The sequence below is a fragment of the Mus pahari genome, chromosome 10, assembly GCF_900095145.1.
Source record: "Mus pahari chromosome 10, PAHARI_EIJ_v1.1, whole genome shotgun sequence".
Lineage (NCBI taxonomy): Eukaryota > Metazoa > Chordata > Mammalia > Rodentia > Muridae > Mus > Mus pahari.
This window is the reverse complement of record NC_034599.1, coordinates 2,589,871-2,611,987: the sequence shown is the minus strand read 5'-3', so window position 1 is coordinate 2,611,987 and position 22,117 is coordinate 2,589,871. Positions and strand designations below refer to the sequence as shown.

Genomic DNA, 22,117 nt, shown 5'->3' with positions numbered 1-22,117 from the left:
TAAAGAGACAAAACTCCATTACCTTCATATTTTGCTGCATCACAGAATATGTAATTAAGTTCTACAGGTGTGCACATACCTTTGGATACAAAGGCAACATGTCTTTGTGAGTACTGATGTGTGCTCTGGCAATGGTTGAGGGTATTCTATTAGTCACTGAGATTGATTCAGGTTCCACCCTAATTTAGTTACTCTCAATTTTAGGAAAATAAAGCCCCTGGTGTGTTACTGCTCATCTGTTAAAGCATATTTTATGTTGTTTCCATAATACTTCAAGCCAAACCTGCACTGACAAGATGAAAGCATTAACCCTAGACAAAGCAATGGTGTAGATTTTGTGGAGTGTGAATTTATACAATGAAGATGCCTCTGTAGGAAAGGGAACACCAAATTGGGACTATAAAATTAAATTTTAGGGCCTTATAAGGGGCCAATCAAGGGACCTGAAGTTTAAGACTTATTAGTAGCACTATGAGTCTGTCTCTTTAAACCACATTCCTCTCCCTTTTGTGATGATTTGAGCTTCACTTGGATTGTACTCTGCTGCTGTTCACTCAATCAATCAGCAAATGTTCATTGAATATCTCCTTTAGCCCACACACTACTCTAAAAGCCAGGAAACCAAAGCCAGAAGGCACTATGGAGTTTATGTTCTTCATGGAAGGCAGAGCATGAATTAAGGAAAAGATTTCACGAGAACACTACACACTTCATATCAAGGCATATTTAAAAACTGACTGCTTTTAAATTCACTTCTATGTTGAAAAATGAAAAGTGCCTTTGGAATAGAATGTTTTCAACAACACAAGAACCCTGCTGTGTCCTGACACACATCAGACTGTTAAGAGCTCCTGAGGGCATTTCTTGCTTAGAAAAAGACTTTCCCATCTAACCTGGCAATTCTGTGCTGTGGTCCTTTATGCAATGAGGCTTCAAACTGGGCAATTTGCTTGAATTCTCCACAAATAGAAAAATGTATCCCACAAGTTTCCTAGGAAATCATCATATATGAGCTTCTCTTAGAAAAAGAATTCAAAAGGATGTAGTAAAAGTCAGTTAAGGAAAAAATAAGATACTAGAAAACATTAAAGGGAATTTAATGTAATAGACTATTGTAGTTTGTACAAAGGTAAGTTATAATTATGTTAAAGACAATGCCAACATAAATACAGCTAAAAGCTTGGGATATGTATATTACTCAGTAAAAGACATATGAATTATATTTCTGTAGTGATTTTTACTAATTGCTTTTAAATTTGGCATCATATAGTAAACAGGGATTTGAATACTTTAAAGTCTTAACAGTTATTTTTTTTTAAATATAAATAAAATTCTTCTTCTTTTTCTCGTCCCCCTTCTCCTCCTCCTCCTTCTTTTTTCTGAAAAATGATCACCTGCAGATGCATGCTGCCTAAAGCCTCTAAATCTTAGGAGATATAGACAGCTGCATAAAAATCTCTGTCAAATCTATAATGGTTAAGTCCCTCAAACAGACAATATGATTCTATTCTTCATAGATCTTTTACTGTTTAACACAAAAGAGCAATTATTTAAAATAGTGAAATAAAAAGAGGCAACATTATCGTTGCCTACCTCAAATTCAGTTGGGGATGAAAATGAAAGCCAGCACTGTTGAAAGTAAGTGTAGTTGCTGATTTCATAAGAACAATACCAAGTATTTTAACCTTTTCATGGGACATGACATGATCTGTGAACTGTAATTCTATGAGAAGATGGTAAGTTATTATTTTTAAGGATAATTTTTGACTTACTAATACAAAATAAAACCCATAGGAAACATATACTTACTGAATTCATGTTTACTACTTTCTATTTATTCAATGGTGCATTTAGATTCCTTCCCTTGAGATTATAACTCTCTTTAGGCGTTTTCAATACAGCAAATCACAAAAAGACTCACAGCTCCATATTTTGTTTATATGTCAGAAATAAAGCAAGGCTAGCTTGTTTAAGAAAATGACTTCAAGAGTTTCACTGACCTTGGTAATGACCCAGCACCAATAGCAGACAATGTTCAATGTGTGGCTAGTCTGAGATTGCTTAAAATGTAAACTACACAGCAGACTTGGAAAACTAACCATCACTAAAATCATTCTAAAAGAAACCCAATAATTAAAACAATATTTATTTCACACCAAAATCAAGTTTGTATACATATTGGATTATATATATATTTTAAAAATGAATCTCTCCCTTTCTTTACTTAGGTGACTAAAAGTTTGTTCACAGTGTCTTTTTTATTTTTTATTTTTTTTTTTTTTTGGATAAAAATGGTTCAGAGTGGCAAGGGTTGGATTCAATGTCAGCCAAGAGCTCTGAATTCCAAAACCCAACTGGAATGCTTAGCATTCTTCTCCCAACATTAATTCTCCAAATTACAATAAACTTCCTCTCCAATAAACTTTATTTTTATTTAATGTATGTATATGTACATGTGAATATACATGTTTATGTGCATGTGTGTGTATATGTATGTACAAATGTATGTATGTATACATCTGAGTGTGTATATATACTTGATCAACAGAATGCATATAGAGGTTAGAGGAGTCATTTCTCTACTTCCACTGTGTGGACACTAGGTACTGTACTCAGATATGAATTTGCTAGCAGGCAACCTTTCTATCCATTGAGAGATCTTGCCAGATGCCATTAGTCTTAACATGTACAAATAAGTCTCCTAGATCTATCTCTTCCTTGTTCCTATCACTTAATGTAGTCATTATTTTATATGCTTGAATTTGTATGTGAGTGTGACCCACACATTTACATTTCACATCATTATACTTTGTTCTTTAATGAGCCAACTTCCATCTGTCCCTATTCTGTAAGGAAGGATACTGGGATTCCATTTATTAGGAATTCCTCAAAATAACACAGGACACTTCCCTCAGGGCAAGATATTTAATGTAATCTCATATATAAACCTTGCCATATGGGGTAATATTTATTAATTATAACATTAGGGTAGTGATTGCTTGGGTCATTATAGCCTGCTACTTAATATATGGTTTTCCAATTTGCTCTAAAATATTTTAAAATATGAGCAGATTTTCAAATGACCTCAAACTTTATTTTAAAGGTATATGAATGCACAGCAACTATTTCAACATGTTTTTTTTAATCAGACCTCAAATTTATCAATAGTATACAGAAAAGAATAGTTTCATATAAGTGACATGTCCCCATTACTCTTATTGGTTTTTAAGAACTAAATTTAGAAAATATGAGTGTCTTAGATTAGTTTACATTCCCAACCAAAAGAAGAAGACAAAAACCAACCAACCAACAAACAAATAAAATAGGGCATATGAATCCTCTCTGTCTACTGCCATCCAGGAGTTAAATTATCATAATGTTTCAAAAAGTTGAGTCTTACAAGTTGTTAATTGAGTGTACACACTGGCTTTTATAGTATTCCAATATTTGTTCTAAGATCTGAACACACAGAAAACCATAAATATAGTCTTAAAAGTCAAATTAAAAGTTACTTTTTGGTTAAAACTTTAATCAGTATAATATCAGAGAAACTGTACCCTTACTAAAGAGCAGAAAGGTGCCTTTCACTTTTAAACTGTGTTAAAAATAACTTGTCTAACACACCTTATCTAAACTAAGTACTAGGATAAAACAGCAGCAGTCAGTGTTTGATAAATGAAACAGAATCCTAAAAGTATCTTAAAACAAATAATCAACAATGGCAACAAGCAATTAAGTAACACTGGATTACATAAGGCCTTGTATTTGTTCATAAGTGTATGTCTGGGGCTAATTATATTTGATGTTAATTCCATTCTCCTGTGAGTGGTTGTGAACAAGGAATGAGTCAGCACTCAGGTGATTTCCTGTAAACCTGCTTCCCACCTTAATTTGTAAAATAAAGGAGAGCTGATGATTGGGCGAATAAAAGGGAAGGTAGAGTGGAAGCTGGGGGAGAGAAGAAATAGAAAATGGAAGAGGGAGAGGACACAGAGGAGGAGGAAGGAGAAAAGCAGAGCAGAAGCACATGGCCTGGAGAAACTGCAAGTTCTAAGAGGTCTCATAAGCTGTGGAAGATGGTAGTGTAGCAGTAGATCTGCCCAATCTAGGCACACAGCATGTTATTAATTGTGTTGTGTTTTCATTGCCGGGACATATTTAGGTGGAGATTTACCACAAATATATTTCCTCTCTTCAGCCAAATCATAACTGTGCCTTAGCATTTACTGCTGCTATCGCTCAGTTTTTTTTTTTGTTTTTTTTTTTTTTTTATTATTATTTTCTTTATTTACATTTCAAATGCTATCCCGAAAGATTCCCATACCCCTCCCCCCACCTCTGTTCCCCTACCCACCCACTCCCACTACTTGGCCCAGGCCTTGCCTTGTGCTAGGTCATATGGAGTTTGGGAGACCAAGGAGCCTCTATTCCCACTGTTGGCCGATTAGGTCATCTTCTGCTACAAATGCAGCTAGAAACACAAACCCAGGGGGTACTAGTTAGTTCCTGTTGTTGTTCCACCTACAGGGTTGCAGCCCCCTTCAGGTACTTGGGTACTTTCTCTAGTTCCTGCATTGGGGACCCTGTGTTCCATCCAGTAGCTGGCTGTGATCATCCATTTCGGTGTTTACCAGGCACTGGCGTAGCCTCACAAGAGGCCACAATATCAGGGACCCTTCAGTAGTATCTTGCCGGCATGAGCATGAGCATTAGTATCTAGGTTTGGTGGCTGATGATGGGATGGACTCCGAATGGGGTCCTCTCTGGATAGTCCATCCCTTCATCCCAGCTCCAAACTTTGTCGCTGTACCTATAATTTTTCATGGGAGTTATGTTCCTCATTCTAAGGAGGAATGAAGTATCCACAAATGTTCATCCTTCTTGATTTTCTTCTGTTTTCCATAATGTGTCTTGGATATTCCAAGTTTCTGGGCTAATATCCGCTTATCAGTGAGTACATATCTAGTGACTTCTTTTGTGATTGGGTTACCTCACTAAGGATGATATCCTCCAAATACATCCATTTGCCCAAGAATTTCATAAATTCATTGTTTTTTATGGCTGAGTAGTACTCCATTGTGTAAATGTACCACAGTTTCTGTATCCATTCCTCTATTGAGGGACATCTGGGTTCTTTCCAGCTTCTGGCTATTATAAATAAGGCTGCTATGAACATAGTGGAGCATGTGTCCTTATTACCAGTTGGAAGATCTTCTGGGTATATGCCCAGAAGAGGTATAGCAGGATCCTCCGGTAGTACTATGTCTAATTTTCTGAGGAACCGCCAGACTGATTTCCAGAGTGGTTGAACAAGCTTGCAATCCCACCAGCAATGGAGGAGTGTTCCTATTTCTCCACAACCTCGCCAGCATCTGTTGTCACCTGAATCTTTAATCTTGGCCATTCTGACTGGTGTGAGATGGAATCTCAGGGTTGTTTTGATTTGCATTTCCCTGATGGCTAAGGATGTTGAACATTTTTTCAGGTGTTTCTCAACCATTCGATATTCCTCAGTTGAGAGTTCTTTATTTAGCTCTGTACCCCATTTTTTAATGGGATTTTTTGAGTTTTTGGAGTCCAGTTTCTTGAGCTCTTTGTATATATTAGATATAAGACCTCTATCAGATTTAGGATTGGTAAAAATCCTTTCCCAATCTGTTGGTGGCCTTTTTGTCTTGTTGACAGTGTCTTTTTATCGCTCAGTTTTTTATTTTTTCTTCTTTTTTTTCCATTTCAACATTTTCGTTTATTATTTTAATTAATTAATTTTTAAAATTTATTCGCATTTCAAGTGTTATCCCCTTATCTGGTTTCCTGCTCCCAGAAAACCCCATACTATCACCCCTCCCCCTGCTTCTATGAGGGTGTTCCTTTCCCCACCCACCCACTCCTGCCTCCTCACCCTCAATTGCTCTACACTGAGGCATCTATCCAGCCTTCATAGGACCAAAGACCTCTCCTCCCATTGATGCCTGACAAGGCAGTCCTCTGCTACATATGCAGATGGAGCCATGTGTACTTCTTCCTTGGTGCCTTAGTTCCTGGGATCTCTGGGGGGTTGAGTTGGTTGATGTTGTTCTTCCTATGGAGTTGCAAACCCCTTCAGCTCCTTCAGTCCTTTCTCTAGCTCCTACATTGGGGACTCCACACTCAATGCAATGGTTTGCTGCAAGCATCCAACTCTGTATTTGTAAGGCTCTGGCAGGGTCTCTCAGGAGACAGCTATATCAGGCTCCGTTCAGCAGGTATTTCTTAGTATCCACAATAGTTGTGGAGTTTGGGGACTATATCTCAGACGAATCCCCAGGTCAGACAGTCTCTGGATGGGCTTTCCTTCAGTCTCTACTCTGCACTTTGTTCCATCAAGTCCAAGTAGATGAAGGACCTCCACATAAAATCAGATACACTGAATCTAATAGAAGAGAAAGTGGGGGAAAGTTCCTGAATAGAAAAGAACACACATTGAATGCACTCACCGATAAGTGGATATTAGCCCAAAAGTTCTGACTACGGAAGATACAATTCGCAGACAAAATGAAGCTCAAGAAAAACTAAGTCCAAAGTGTGGATGCTTCTGTCCTTCTTAGAAAGGGCAACAAAATACTCTCAGGAGCAAATATGTTGTTCAGTTCTTAATGGAGTATCCATGTACTCGGGCTTCAGCCCATACCCTGACAGAATTTGGAGGGTTGATGCTTACTGCAGCCAGGTTTACAGACACGTGATGCAGTGCAGGACCAACCCTGAAGACCATTGTTAGTTTTTGAGTCATTCATGCATTTCTGTAAACCCTACTTAAACTAAATTCATAGCTGTTTGCTCTCAACTCCCACTTTCTTTTTAAAAATCATGAACTATTTTAAAATCCTTTTCTTCTCAATTGAGTGACTTGGCCAGTGAATTCTTATTATTATATAAATGCACACTTTATTTCATTTAGTAATATTTTCCACAGAAGATGCTGTATAAGCTACCTTAGGTAGCTCTATAAACAGAATGCAAACCTATTCATCATCCCTTCCCTTCTTAAAAAGCCTCATGCAGACTCTCTCTGAACGCTATTTTCCAAACCTTAACTTCTTCTCTGGACCCTTGCATTAAATAGGAGAAATAAAAGTAGGCACTACTGTTTAAAATACTGTAGCTGACCAGTGCAGTCACTGGGGAGTTTTCTCAAAAGCCATCATGATTTGTTTGCCACAGAATTATGCATTGGATAAATAAAAGAATTTTAAAACAAAAAACAAAATATTTCACTTTATTATTTATTGAATTAAAGACTTACCATAAGTACCATTGGGATTATTCACTGTAAGCTTTGGCTAATCACACAAGTAAGCAAACAAATCAGTGTTCACCAAAAAGTCAGAAAAAAAAAAATGCAGGCTGCTGGGTTATGTGCCCATAAGAACATAATCATCAGAATAAAGTCAGATTTTCCAGGAAGGGTCAGTGAGAGAAATGAACAGGTAAAACACACAGGAACACACCAGCATTTGTAGGACATGTAAGAGAGCAAACCAATGGGGGAGGGTACTCAGCAACACAGGGCAGGTCTAGGTATGGAGCCAATGTTTATTTTTAAAGCAAAATCATTTTTCAACCACACATGATGCCCTTGCAGATAGGTCATAAAATATTACCTTTCTCTTCAGGCATCCTTTATATTAACAGGATCCCCAGAACATTTTCAGATATTTCTCATTTCTTTCACTGATAACAGTCAGAAAGAAATAAAACATAAAACATATTTTTACTGGATATTATATTTATTTAAATTTCAAATGTTGTCCTGGTTTTCTCTCCCCCTGCTTCTATGAGGGTGCTCCCCGACTCACCCTCTCACTCCCAACATATTTTCAGGCTTTCTCTAATCTTGCTTCTCCAAAGAAGTTAAAATAAGAACTGTGTTAGTTTTGGCTTTGTTTCTACCATCATTTCAAACCCATCATCTGGGAGAGTCGAGACAGAAAATTAGTACCCCTTAAGTGAAGAGAAGGTTTCACACCATAGTTCAGTTGGAGAAGACTACAAGGCCTAGTGGCTTCACCAGAATGGCTCACTGGGGCTATGGCATGGTTTCAAATAAGAAGAGGCACTGAAGAGGAAAGGAAGTGGGGGTATTTAGGATGTTTATAGAACATCGTCATGAAGAGAAGCAGCAAAATGTCCAGAATTTGCTGTAGGGCAGGGGAAAGTGATCTGAGCATGTGTGTTGGCCAAAAAGAGGGAGCTAATAAGAGAAGTTAGAAATGGGAGGGAAATGAACAGTAGAGACCCAGGTCATGAGTTAATGTCATGGGAAAAGTAGACCATGGAAAGAAAGGAGACCAAGGAAACTATACAGCCAGACCAAGATGACTGGAACAAAGCAACACAATAAGAAATTTCCACCTCCTCAATCCATCCAAACATCAAAGCTACTCCTACTGTTATTGATGGTAGGGTTGATTGTTAACCTTCACTCAATTATATTTCTTCAGAGAAGTGATATAAGATGTCTCTCTTTATATCAATATACCTTTTCATTTACGATCCATCCAACATCCATGGTCATCAGTCCATACCGTGATCTAATGCTAAGCCACGTTAACTGATGCTACAAATGTGTTGGTTTTATTATCCTTTTAATTACATTATTTTCTTTATTTACATTTCAAATGTTAACCCCTTTCTTTCTTTCCCCTCCGAAAACCTGTTATTCCATGCCCCCTCCCCCTGCTCACCAACCCACACACTCCCTTCCCTGTCCTGGTATTCCCATATGAAGGCATCGAACCTTCACTGGAGCAAGGGCCACTCCTCTCATTGATGACCAACAAGACCATCCTCTGCTACAAATGCGACTGTAGTCATGGGTACTCTTTGGTTGTTTGTTTAGTCCCTGGGAGCTCTGGGGGTACTGGTTGGTTCGTATTGTTTTCTTCCTTATTTTCTTATTTGAATTAGATTTTGCATGAATCCTTTCCTAATTACAGCTGCAGCTTTTACTTCAATAAAACATGTACATTTTCTATAAATTGTGACTTGCAGGCTTCCAGTCTTATTTGGAGAGTCAGGTTTTATGAATGTTACAAACTTAGAAAGTTTAATAGCCATCTCAATTCTATTATCCAGTTTCTGTGGCTACTTTCTGCTCTGATTGCAGAACTGAGATCTTAGGACCTGGAAAATCTAAAATATTTACCATCTGGCCTTCATGAAAGTGTTACCAACTCCTCCACCTGATCCAGCTCACAAACTACATTTTCAAAACTAAAATATGTAGGTTGAATATGTGCTTTGTGCACACACACCTTATTAAGGATTCTAAGTCCAGTGGGATCTAACCTACAGAGCCAAAACAATCCCTCTCCATGGCCCTCTTAACCAGACACATCTACAAGCTACAATCAGACAAGTAGTTTCCAGTAGGGGTTCCTAGTAAACACAGGATTTTCTGCTTTACCTTCATATATTATAAAGCTATTTATATTTTCAGCTTATAAAACCAACACAACTATGAAACACATAAAATTTTCTTGACAGATCAAGGACATGATCATTTTAAAGATAAACAATTGCACTGAACATGATCTAACCATTTCTACTGACATGTGAAAATAAGTTAGAAATCTTTCCATCTATCTCTGTAATAAATCTCTCAAAATTAGTATGGACGACCCCCCTACACACACACATACACACACACAATCTAAATGTAGATGTATCATATGGCCCAGCTATACACATATGATCTAAATGTAGATCTGCCATATGCCCAGCTATACCACTCTTGGGTCCTCACCTACAAACCTCCACATTAGCCTATCATATAGATACTCACACAGCAACCTTCTTCACACTTTAGTCCCACTAGCTAAGCTATGGGACTAGCCTTGGTGTCTAAGGACAAAGGAAATGATACAGAAAATGTAGTCTAGACACAACTGAATGGTTTTCATCTGTAAAGAATAATGTTATTTGCAGAAACCTGGGTGCAAGTGGATGTGACCACATTAGGCAGGCAAAATTGGGATGAGATAGACAAAAAATGTTTATCTCATGTGTGCTTCCTCGATTTTATATAGATTCATAAAATTATGAATGCATATATGACATGAAAGTTATATATCCATATATGAATGCATATGCATAGTCATATATACATATATGAATATACATATATTCAGAAATGAGTCTGTCTGGAGACCCAATGGGACTAATGAGGAGAGAAGAGATGAATGGAAAGTTCTGAATCTGAGGAAATGTACTCAACATTTTAATACATACTTGTATGAGAACATTCTTTGGTAATACAGTATGGCATGTTGAAAATTTTGACTATGAAATTTTTAAAGAAACCACAACAGTAACCTAAGTCAGATGTCTGTGTAGTTCTTATGGAAACATTCTGAAGCCTGAAAGCGTGGGCAGAAGAAAACCCCTAGGTCTCCCTGGTTCAGTGCCCAGGGTGTGAAGACTTCAAACAAAAACAGTGCTCCTTTCTGTTCTAATCACATGTTAATGTTCTGTGCACAGATATGGAAGTCACTAAGCAAGTAGGATAGAACTTCTTGCTAAGTAAAGCCCAGTGGTTGTTTCTTTTCTACAAGGACCCTAAGGGCTTATTTGTATACAATTTTACACTCATTTAAGCTTTGAAGTCAATTTGTTGCCTATTTATTGGTTCATTTGGTTGCTTTTCCCATGACTAAGGGTGCTTCAGCGGCCTTTCTTAAAAGCTACTGTTGTTATGTTGCATATTAATTGTTCCAGGGAAATGCAGAATGTGTGATTCTCTTGTTACATTAGGTCAATAGTTGCCCAACTCCTGTTCACAGCCAACTGCACTCAAGAGATTGTCTCCATGCTCAGTCATGTCACAGCTCAAGTGTAAAACTCCAAGAATCTTAATGTAGACAAGTTGATTGTTACAGTTATTAGCAAAATATCACATGCTTAACAACTGTCAAATAGATTTTAAGTGCTCTTACACCAAAAATGTATATGAGCTGCTATATATGCCAATAAGTTTGTTTTAGCCATTCCACAATAAACACATATTTCAAAACATTTTAAACACAGATATATAAATTTCTGTTAATTAAAAATGAATAGATAATAAAATAAATTCTTTAAAATAATTTAGACACCAGTCAGAATGGCTAAGATTAAAAATTCAGGTGACAGCAGATGCTGGCGAGGTTGTGGAGAAATAGGAACACTCCTCCATTGCTGGTGGGATTGCACGCTTGTACAACCACTCTGGAAATCAGTCTGGCAGTTCCTCAGAAAATTGGACATAGTACTACCAGAGGACCCAACAATACCTCTTCTCGGCATATACCAGGAAGATCTTCCAACTGGTAATAAGGACACATGCTCCACTATGTTCATAGCAGCCTTATTTATAATAGCCAGAAGCTGGAAAGAACCCAGATGTCCCTCAATAGAGGAATGAACACAGAAATTGTGGTACATCTACACAATGGAGTACTACTCAGCTATTAAAAACAATGAATTTATGAAATTCTTGGGCAAATGGATGTATCTGGAGGATATCATCCTTAGTGAGGTAACCCAATCACAAAAGAAGTCACTAGATATGCACTCACTGATAAGCGGATATTAGCCCAGAAACTTAGAATATCCTAGATACATTATGGAAAACAGAAGAAAACCAAGAAGGATGACCATTGTGTGGATACTTCATTCCTCCTTAGAATAAGGAGCAAAATACTCATGAAAGGATATAGGTACAGAGGCAAAATTTAGAGCTAAGATGAAAGGATGGATTATCCAGAGACTACCCCATTCGGGAGTCCATCCCATCATCAGGCACCAAACCCAGATACTATTACACATGCCAGCAAGATTCTGCTGAAGGGACCCTGATATTGCGGTCTCTTGTGAGGCTATGCCAGTGCCTGGCAAACACCGAAGTGGATGCTCACAGCCAGCTATTGGATGGAACACAGGGTCCCCAATGGAGGAGCTAGAGAAAGTACCCAAGGACCTGAAGGGGGCTGCAACCCTGTAGGTGGAACAACAATATGAACTAACCAGTACCCCCTGAGCTTGTGTCTCTAGCTGCATATGTAGCAGAAGATGGTCTAATCGGCCATCACTGGTCTTGCAAACTTTATATGACCCAGCACAAGGCAAGGCCTGGGCCAAGTAGTGGGAGTGGGTGGGTAGGGGAGCAGAGGTGGTGGTGGGGAGGGGTATAGGAAACTTTCGGGATAGCATTTGAAATGTAATAAAGAAAATAATAAAGAGAGAATTAAAACGAAATATAAAGTTTCAAGTCATATTTGGCGCAGCACTACACATGCCCAACAGTGTCTTCATGCTATGCACACATTCTACAAGACAGTGCTGAGGGAAAATCTGAAAATCTGAGTAAATGTCACTCCCAGGGCTGAAAGGCAGCTCATGCACCTTTTCTTGCTGCACAGCCAATTTCACACCTACTAATGTGAATATCAACAAACCATAAACGTCACAAATCACGTGATAGAATATAACTAAACATAATATATTGATGTAGGTAGACCAGGTGTAGATAGGAAAAAAAGACATATTATGGGAGGTATCATCAATGCTTGTAGTGAAACAGAACAAAACATACTTCATTCTTGTTGTGGAGAAAACCCTCATAAAGACATGCTTCTTGTGTACAAACTGTGAACCTATGCCTTTACTTATGACTTCCGGAAATGTATTTGGTCCTGAAATACTCTATGTGCAGACAGACACCTCTTCTAACTGCTCCTGTCTTAGATGTGTTTCCTTATTATATATGCTTTGGCTGAATCGGTCCCACAAAGTTATTGCAAAGATGCTTGGTTTTAAATGGTGTTTACTTTTAGAATGCAGATGTGTGAAGTCACTCAGTGCTATAGCACCTTATCCAAGTTCTTCTGACCTTCCACATTTCCTTGAGAAAAACTGAAGAATACAATATTTTATGTTGAGTGACTGAAAAGCTTCTGGAGTTGAGAGGACATAGTGATTAGCAGGTGGCTTTGAGTACTAGTATTTGGAGATTTTGAAGTAGAGCTGACACTCATGTCTTCTATCATTCTGAAAATGAACTAATACCATCTGTGTACATGTCATGCAGGCAATGGGTTTGTAAGGGGTCTGGTTCTATCCACCCTTGGCCTAATTCACTCCTTAGGATACACTTTTCCTGCATTCAACACTGAAATGCCATGATGCTTTCTCAGTTAAAACTTCCTTCCTTCTTCCCTCCCTCCTCCCTTCACACACACACACACACACACACACACACACACACACACACACACACACACGCATGTATGTATACAGGTATGAAAACATGTATGTATTTATGTGTGTATGTATGTAATTATGGGAGGGTTTGCAATGTCCCCTGTAGCCCTGACTAGGTTTGACCTCCCTGTGTACCTAACAATGACCTTGAATTTCTGACCCTCCTGCTTCTATCTCTTCAGTGAGGCAATTAGCAGGTGTGTGCCACCATATTCAGCTTTCTATGGTGTTGGAGCTGAAGCCCAGTTCCTTGTGCCTTATAACTCGTCACTCTTCTACATGAGCTAAACATCCCCCATCTCAGTTCAGTCTTTTGATGGCTGTCCTTCACTCTCAGAAGTAAATTCAAGCTCCCTTATATTTCTTCCCAGGTCCTTCATGAGTAGGTAAGTTCTTGCATTTTAATTGTGTATTATTTGTTTGGTATGTGCATAACGGGAGGAAATTTATGTATGTCAAGGCAGAGGACAACTTTGTACAGTCTAGTCTGTCCTTCCACTTTTGCATCGACTCCAGCAATCAAACTCAAGTATCCTGCTTGTACCACAAGTGCTTTTACTCACTGAGGCATCTTGTCATTCCTTTATTTTATTTTATTTTATTTTATTTTATTTTATTTTATTTTATTAATACTGTTTTTATAATTCTCATCCCCAAAACTTGAGAAAATCTTTAATTTTGCTGATAAACTCCACTCTCCTTTGTCACTGTCCACAAGTTCTAAACTCCCATCCATCTTGCCCTTGTCAGAAAGCCTTTCTCAGTTACCCACATCTTCATGATGTCCCAGAAGTTATTGCACTGCTCCCCATAAAAGCACCTGCCACACTATATAGTGAATTGACTCTCACAATTTAACTATGAGACGTACTTTTCTCAACTAAAAATCTTGTAAAAAATCTCAAAACCTCCATAGAAAACAGAACAACAGGGATATATTTGGGCTTATCTGCTGCCAAGAACTAGAAACCTGGAGGGTGTCCAGCAGGTTTAATATCTGCCCATGATCTCTAGGGCCAGTTTCCCTTTGCCTAAAAAGAACCAAAAAGTCAGTTGGAGCTATCTGTTTTTATTCTCTGTTATTGGCTCCAGATAAGTCATGACCAGCTAGAAAACTAAATTTCAGCACAGGATATGGTAGATATCAAGAAAGCAAAACAGTCATTAAAAAAAAAAAGTGTCATAAAAAATAAGTAGAGTGCAGTCAAGGATCCATGATAAACACTGCTGGTGTCATTGGCATCTTTAGAAGTAGACAGTTGAGCTCAATTAAGGAAGTGCTTGAAAAGAAGTAACTGAATGAGTCTTAATGTACACCAATTCATTTCTACCCGAAAACTTTCTAGGTCCTTTCAAGAGATAAATAATAAGGTATCCATGAGTTACAAATATCCTACACCTGGTTCACAAAGGGTTCCCATCCAAAGGTGTTCATACAGCACTCTGAAATACCAATCAGATCATTTCAACAAGAAAAATTCAAGAGTCCCGGAAAGAACAGCATTTGCCTGACTTAGCTCTCAAGGAGGAAGACAGAAAACGCTCATGTCCCTTCCAGACTTTTAAAATGACAATGACAGGGTTCAGAGACCACAGATACTTGGAGGAATCCTACCTGCAGCCACCTGGAGTTGAAGAGACAAAGCAGGGACTCTGCTGATTCTGCTCCCTGTTTGGTCCTGCCTTCCTGAAGCAATTTGGTTTTACTTTCTTTCTTTTTTTTAAATTTTTTCTGTATTAGATATTTTCTTCATTTACACTTCAAATGTTATTCCCAAAGCCCCCTATACCTTCCCGCTGCCCTGCTCCCCAACCCATCCACTCCTGCTTTCTGGCCCTGGCATTCCCCTGTATTGGGCCATACTTTTGTTCATCAAAAAAATCCTCCAGACAAAAATCAATTTCAGCCAATGTAGCTCACAACCTAACTCAGGGTACCATTCATCACACAGCACCCAGACATCTCAAAACATTTTACAATGCACAGCACCCAGACATCTCAGGGCATTATATATGCACATCATCCAGACACCTCAGGATATTGTACAATGCACAGCAACCAGACACTTCAGGGAACCCTACAATGCACAGCAACCTGATATATGAGGACAACCAACAGTGTACAGAATTCAGGTACCCCAAGACATCACAATGCATAGCATGCAGATACCTGTGCACTCCCCAAAAGAGAACTCTCTCTCAAAGGGAATAAGAAATAATATATTCTCAAGGCAATTACCAATCATCATTACTTAGGACCAGATATTTATGTTGTCCTAAATTCCATACTCTATTTTTATGAGATTTTCATAATAACAGAACAAAGAAGGTCATGAATGAAGATATTTTTAAAACACATTGGTGGAGACATAAGGCAAGTGAGTAGAGCAAAGCAGAAAAACCCCTTTCACGGCCTCCGATGCAATCTCATGGCACTTAGATTTTTGATTTGTGGTGTAGACGTCTGTTTGTAAATTCTAAATGATTTGCCTAATGACTACAAACATGTTAAGTCAGGTACAAAGCCAGACAATAGAAGGCTATTTATTAGCAGGGCTAAAGATGGCCACCGACAGTTGGGCTCTAGGTTTGCAATATTCCAACCTCTCTACAATGATTAAAGTTCGAATCAGTTAATCTGCCTTGTGGAAGGTTCAGATGGAGGTTTGGTTGGTTTTTTGTTTTGTTTTGTCTTTTGGGTTTTATTTTGTTTGGTTTGGGTTTTGTTTGTTTGTTTGTTTTTTACAGGAGCTTTTTGTTCATATACCATTGTGTGTGTTTGTGAGTGTGTGTGTGTGTGTATGTGCGTGTGTGTATTGTTGTTGTTATTGTTACAGTTGTTTGTGCTCATTTGTATGAATTCTGTCATATATGCTACTGCATACATGCAGAGATCACAATACAGCCTTGGTATTGGTTCTTACATGGTACATTCTTGGTCCTTGCTTTACACTTTGAAATAAAGACAAAGCAGGCACTCACTAACTCCTTCCTACATACACCAGGCTTCCTCTCCACAAACTGCTGGAGATTCTTCTCACATTGCCTGTTGCCTCCCTTAAGAGTTCAGGGAGAGAGGACTTGACCCTGCATCCAGTTTTAAGTAGGTTCTAAGGACACCAACTTGAGTTTCCTTACTCTCAGAATCGCCCAAGACCTATGTCCTTGTCCTTCTCTCAAAAGAATTTCAATTAAGTATTTCAAACCATGTTATTATAAAGTCAAAGCCAAGTTGCATTTAAAACACCTAAAACACAGACACAGATATGGCATCATAAGGTTTGAAGCTTCTATACTCTTAGAACTGAACAGAAAATCTAAAAACAAATGAACACAAGATGTAGACATTCTTATGGCTCATAGCTCTCAAAAAATGTTCACAAGAAATGGCTTATATCTTCCTCCTTTGTTGCCAACCCCTTTCATCTCTGATTGCTGACCAAGGTCAGTGTGCTGTCATCTGTATGGCCCCAGAAGGCACATTGCTTAAGACTTGGGCTCGCTGCTTTAGAATCCAACATAACACAAGGGCAGATCCTGAAGGTCTCTCCCTAGCTGATAAAGTTGTAGACAATTCAGTTATTAGCAAAACAGTACGATCTAAAATCACTGCATACCAGCAACGTATTTGTACTTGGAGACAGGTGTGCACTCTTAACTCTCTAGGCAGGGAGTGCTATTTAGTTAGATTTTGGAATAATTAATAATGCCATTTAACTGGTATCAATCTGAACATCACCTGTTGTGAACAGTTATTATCATGAAAGCATCAATTGCATAGACACTAAAATAAGATGTGGCTACTAAATTAGGATCTTGTATAGATTTAGAGATAAGATTAAGGTAAATCAGTTTAACCAAGAATGACAATAATACAATATAAGGAAATATAAATACATTATGTGTTTCAATTTACTGTAATGTATTCTTCCATACCTATAAAATCTCACTTGAATCACATCTACCACCTTCCTCTGATGCCCTTCTTCAGCTATTTTTAATGGAAAAATCTGGAGTACTTGTTTCCCAACAAGAACAGTACTGTGAAAGAACATTCTAGTGGACCCATCACCTTATAAAAGGAAACTATTGTTTATAAACCTAAGGTCTTTAATCATTTCTTAGCTTCCCTCCTAGACATAGGATCAAACCAAAGCTTTTCCTATCAGGCTAAAAAAATAATCAAGAATATCCATCTCATTTCCTTTTCATGGAGCACCTGCCCTAATCCCTCATAATTTTTTTCTCAGCTCCCCAATTGGGCAGCAGCTAATGGAACTGCAAAGAGCGAACACATGGCATTCAAGGGTGAATTTAGCCTTACCTTTAAATAATGGCTTCCACATGCAGCCCAAGCCCACTCAGGGGTTCAGTGACTATTCACCACATCTTCTAATGACTAAATTAATGTTGGTCAGATTTGTTTTCTGTCCTCCCCCTGAGCATATTTCTCAAGCACACCCTCCCCAGACTTATATGCTGTCTTCATCTGAGAGTCAAAAATAGCAAAATTACATCCTCCTTAATGAGTCCTGAGGGAAACCGAGGAAAGCAAATGAAAAATGTCTACAGCCTGAGCAAGGACTTGATGTGATACATTGAACTTTCTCCCTGGTCTGCATTAGGAATTTCAGAGGTGTTTAGACCTCTCCAAAGAGCATTTGAACCAGCCCATGAAGATTCCAATACATCACTGGAAGCCATTTCTATCAGGTACATGGCCTTCCCTTATGATTCCTTTATTGAATCCAGCACTGGGCAGTCAATCCCAACTAGAAAGAATGAACAAAGGCTGTCTCAGCAACACTCTCTGGCTGTCACTCAACCCTTTATCCTCCATTAACACCAAGATACCCTCAAAGAATATTTTAGGCTTTTTTCTTTCAATCATCCTCTTGCCCTGATATTTTAAATTACTAAATCATCTCTTCACAGATAATGAAACTTCATTATTTGGGAAAAAGCACGTTACTGTAACACTATCAACTTCCAGTCCTTTCAACCAGTCTCACTCCTTTTAACCATCTTTCTCAGAAACTATTCTGAATGTCAGCATTGTCTTCCATGTCTTTCCTTTTTTTCAGTCAGTTTTTAAAGGTAAGATTGTTAAAGAGAAAAACATTAAGTAATATTAAACATGTGTGTGTGTGTGTGTGTGTGTGTGTGTGTGTGTGTGTACTGTAGGAGTAACTATGAAACAGCTTCAGCTAAAATATGAGAAAATCTAGAGACAGTATCAGTTTTTTGAGAAGTGCATTGGTAGACTATATAGAGAAACAGATTTTATAAAGAAAATTAAAATTTGAGTGTGCTTTCCAACAAAAGAAAGAGGAGCATGGAAAACTTCTGAGCTGTTTTACTGGATTTGATTCAGATTCTTGGGTTAATAAGCAATGACGGCATGCTTTTCATTTTCTGTCCTTGAATTCTTGTAACCAATACTTGGGAGGGTTACAAATTATGGCTTTAAAATTATACATCAACATGGTGTTTAACTCTATGAAGCCAAAAAGGCAAAGCTGAAAACTCAAAGAAGATCTGTGCATACTGGAGACACGCTCCAGGAAAACCAACTGCAAATGTGCACTGTGCACTGACACTTAACCTTGTTTACTTTAAAGTTGAGAGCAAAACCTCTGCACTTTAATTGGGAGGGAGGTCATTCAAAACATACCATCATAATATTTTACAAAAACACTGCTATCCAGTAGGGAGTTGAGTTCCTAGGCCACACACCTCAACACTTTGGATAACTTGGAGACACTGCCCTTTGTTCTACATTCTACCTGTCAGCAGAAAGAAATTTCCAAGAGCCTTTTAAGGAAGTCTGAATTTAGAACATATCAAGAAATACACTAAGGTGGCTACTATCATTTTACCAAGATGGTTAAATGTTTCTAGTTTAACCAAGCCACTGAGAACAACTCAATGATGTCCTTGATGGGAAGAGCAGTGATATGGAAGCAAGTGGAGGCTCTGGGTACTTTAACCAAGCAGGAGATAATGAGCTTCATGTAGGAAAACAAAAGCCAAAAACGCTTTGGGGTATTCCAGGTACCCAACCACAAGGACTGTACCTTGACCACAGGCTACAGCTGAGAGCCTAAGTCTCAAGAGAAAACCAAACTCAATTAGGAGTTTCTGGGACCTATTTTTCCAATGTATCTCCCACAGGACAGGAGAACAAGCATGCATGCTCAGTACCTTTCTTAGGACAGCCATTTCAGGAGCTTGGAAAACTTCCATACAAAGGAAACCAAGCAAAAAGCCAGGTCCCCTGTGCTACAAGAACATTCCAGGAGCTCTGCCTCTCACACAGTTAGTTCCTGACCCTTGTTGAACTCCAAGGGAAAGTCACTTGAGGGACATAAAGGACAACACTGACTTCTTTCGAAAACAAATGACTTATACATGGCCAGTCTGCTGCAAAATTAACCACAATGTTGAAACGTGTCATCCCTATTCCCCTAACTAAAATAAAGAAATAAATAAATAAGAATTACATCATCCTGTAATGGCCACTGAACTCCACCACCCACCACAATGCCAAGATGAACACAGCATGCAGCATTCTAACCCTAGAAGGAGGCAGCCACATCCTGGTATCAACTACTCCAGGACACACACCTACTGATATGATTCTAAGGTGCAGGGGAGAAAGCCACTTTAGCCCCCCCCGCCCCCCAATGTACTCCAGGACTTCCCCCAATGGCCTCTAGGACACTAAACACACTCTCTAGTAGTTATGGATTGAGGGGCAATTTTAGCGGGGGTGGGGAGGGGTGAGGAGCAGGCAAGAGAATCCTTTCCAGAGAATGCCTTCTGAGTTCATTTGAAAAATTCAAAAACGGAGGAGGTGGGGGCGGGTGAGTGACCCAACGAACCTTGACAATAGCAAATGTGACCTTTTCAATGATGAACACAAATCAAATGAATCGCTTACCATCTCTCCTGAGGTGGGCATTGCGCAAAGCTTTGATGGATGCGCTCTGCGGAGTCGCAAACGTGTCCCGATAGCAGCTAAAGTTCGCGCACAGGAGAATGGAGACTAAGACAAGCCGTTGCATTTGGGCTCAGCGACCTAGGGACAGCGTCGCTCCAAAAGTAAATAAAAAAAGCCCACAGGGTTGAGTCGGCAGATTTCTACTGCACAGCCCTGCGCCTTCACTGCCTGCGCTTTCTGGGCCGCCCAGTTACTGGCGCAGCTCTCCCAAAACTTCCTGCAAGCCAAACTTTCCAAGCGCTTGTGTGTGCCGCACTTCCTTGTAGCGCTGACTTGATCAATAGGAGTTAGACAAACAACAGGTTGACGTGGATTCGCCCCCCTCCGGTGGACAGCGGCTGCAGCACAGGCTGCAGGGAGCGGGCGTCGCAGCTTCTGGCTCTTCTGCGGAAGGGAGGCTGTGTCTTGTTGGGCAGTGTGGCTGGGAACAGGGATCCTGGAGTCCTGGCTCACAGTCCCAGCCAAAATAGCTCTGTCACTGAGCATGTCCAGTTTGAAGGTGGTCCAGATCCTTTCCATCTCCCAGGAATTTATAAAAACTGGCCAGGAGTAGGGCACAAAGTGGTCAGGAGGAGTGAGAGAAGGCTAGAACTCTAGAGGTGAGTGGTCAAATCCTCTGACAGCCCACTAAGTGCTTGCTGGCCCTGGTTACTGGAGTCTGCTATGACTATTATACTAGAACTCAAATCAACTGAGCAAGATTTTACTCTACCTTCCATGGAAAACTCAATCACAAAGAAGCCCATGCTGAGCTTGCCTTGAGGCCCAGTCACCAAGACTTACCGGTGATGTCAACTGAAAAACAAAGCCAGTCATCCTTCCTAAGGCGCACAGATGTATTTGTGACCTTTGCTACAGTAAGCGCAGTAACCAACATCATCCATCATGTTAGTTAAAATAACAAAATTCAGGAAGAGAAGCGGGGACTCTTTGTATACCTTCAGGCAGAGGCAGAAGAGGGCTACAAGGAGAGACTTCGTCTCAAACAACAACAGAAAATGAACACACACATAAATAAATTAGATGTAGTGGTGAAAGCCTGTGATCTTCGTGTTTGGAGATGAAGGCAAGGGGGTCAGGGGTCAAGGCCATCCTAAGCAGTATAGTGAACTCCATTTCAGGCCAGCCTGGGCTACGTGAAGACCCTGTTTAATGAAAAACAAAGCAAAATCCTGTGAATATTGTATGTTTTCTAGATTTTAAATATGTTCATACGATAGAAGAAATGAAGGAGGGATATTTGAGCATAGGTCAAGAACCAGTGGGAGGAAAGTTTTGAATTAAGACAAAAGGATGGACCATCCAGAGACTGCCCCATCCTGAGATCCATCCATAATCAGCCTCCAAACCCAGACACTATTGCATACGCCAGCAAGATTTTGCTGAAAGGACCCTGAGATAGCTGTCTTTTGTGAGGCTATGCCAGTGCCTGGCAAATACAGAAGTGGATGCTCACAGTCATCTATCCGATGGAACACAGGGCCCCCAATGGAGGAGCTAGAGAAGGTACCCAAGGAGATGAAGGGGTCTGCAACCCTATAGGTGGAACAACAATATGAACTAACCAGTACCCCCAGAGTTCATGTCTCTAGCTGCCTATGTAGCAGAAGATGGCCTAGTAGGCCATCATTGGGAAGAGAGGCTCCTTGGTCTTGCAAACTTTATATGCCCCAGTATAGGGGAATGCCAGGGCTAAAAAGTGGGAGTGAGTAGGTAGGGGAGCAGGGCAGGGGGAGAGTATAGAGGACTTTTGGGATAGCATTTGAAATGTAAATGAAGAAAATATCTAAAAAAAAAAAAAAAAAAAAAAAAAAAAAACAGTGGGAGGAAAGA

At 39.4% G+C, this 22,117-nt stretch overlaps 1 protein-coding gene across 2 annotated transcripts in view; it reads right to left on the bottom strand.

Annotated features, from left to right (window-relative positions):
- Positions 1 to 20,653, bottom strand: part of Pdgfd (platelet derived growth factor D) — a 214,468-nt gene extending 193,815 nt beyond the window's left edge. For both annotated transcript variants that reach the window (XM_021207208.2, XM_021207209.2), the window contains exon 1: positions 20,225 to 20,653. In XM_021207208.2, the coding sequence (XP_021062867.1) occupies positions 20,225 to 20,348 (124 nt within the window). In that variant the 5' untranslated portion in view covers positions 20,349 to 20,653. The remainder of the gene's footprint in view (positions 1 to 20,224) is intronic.
- Positions 20,654 to 22,117: the final 1,464 nt, after the last annotated feature.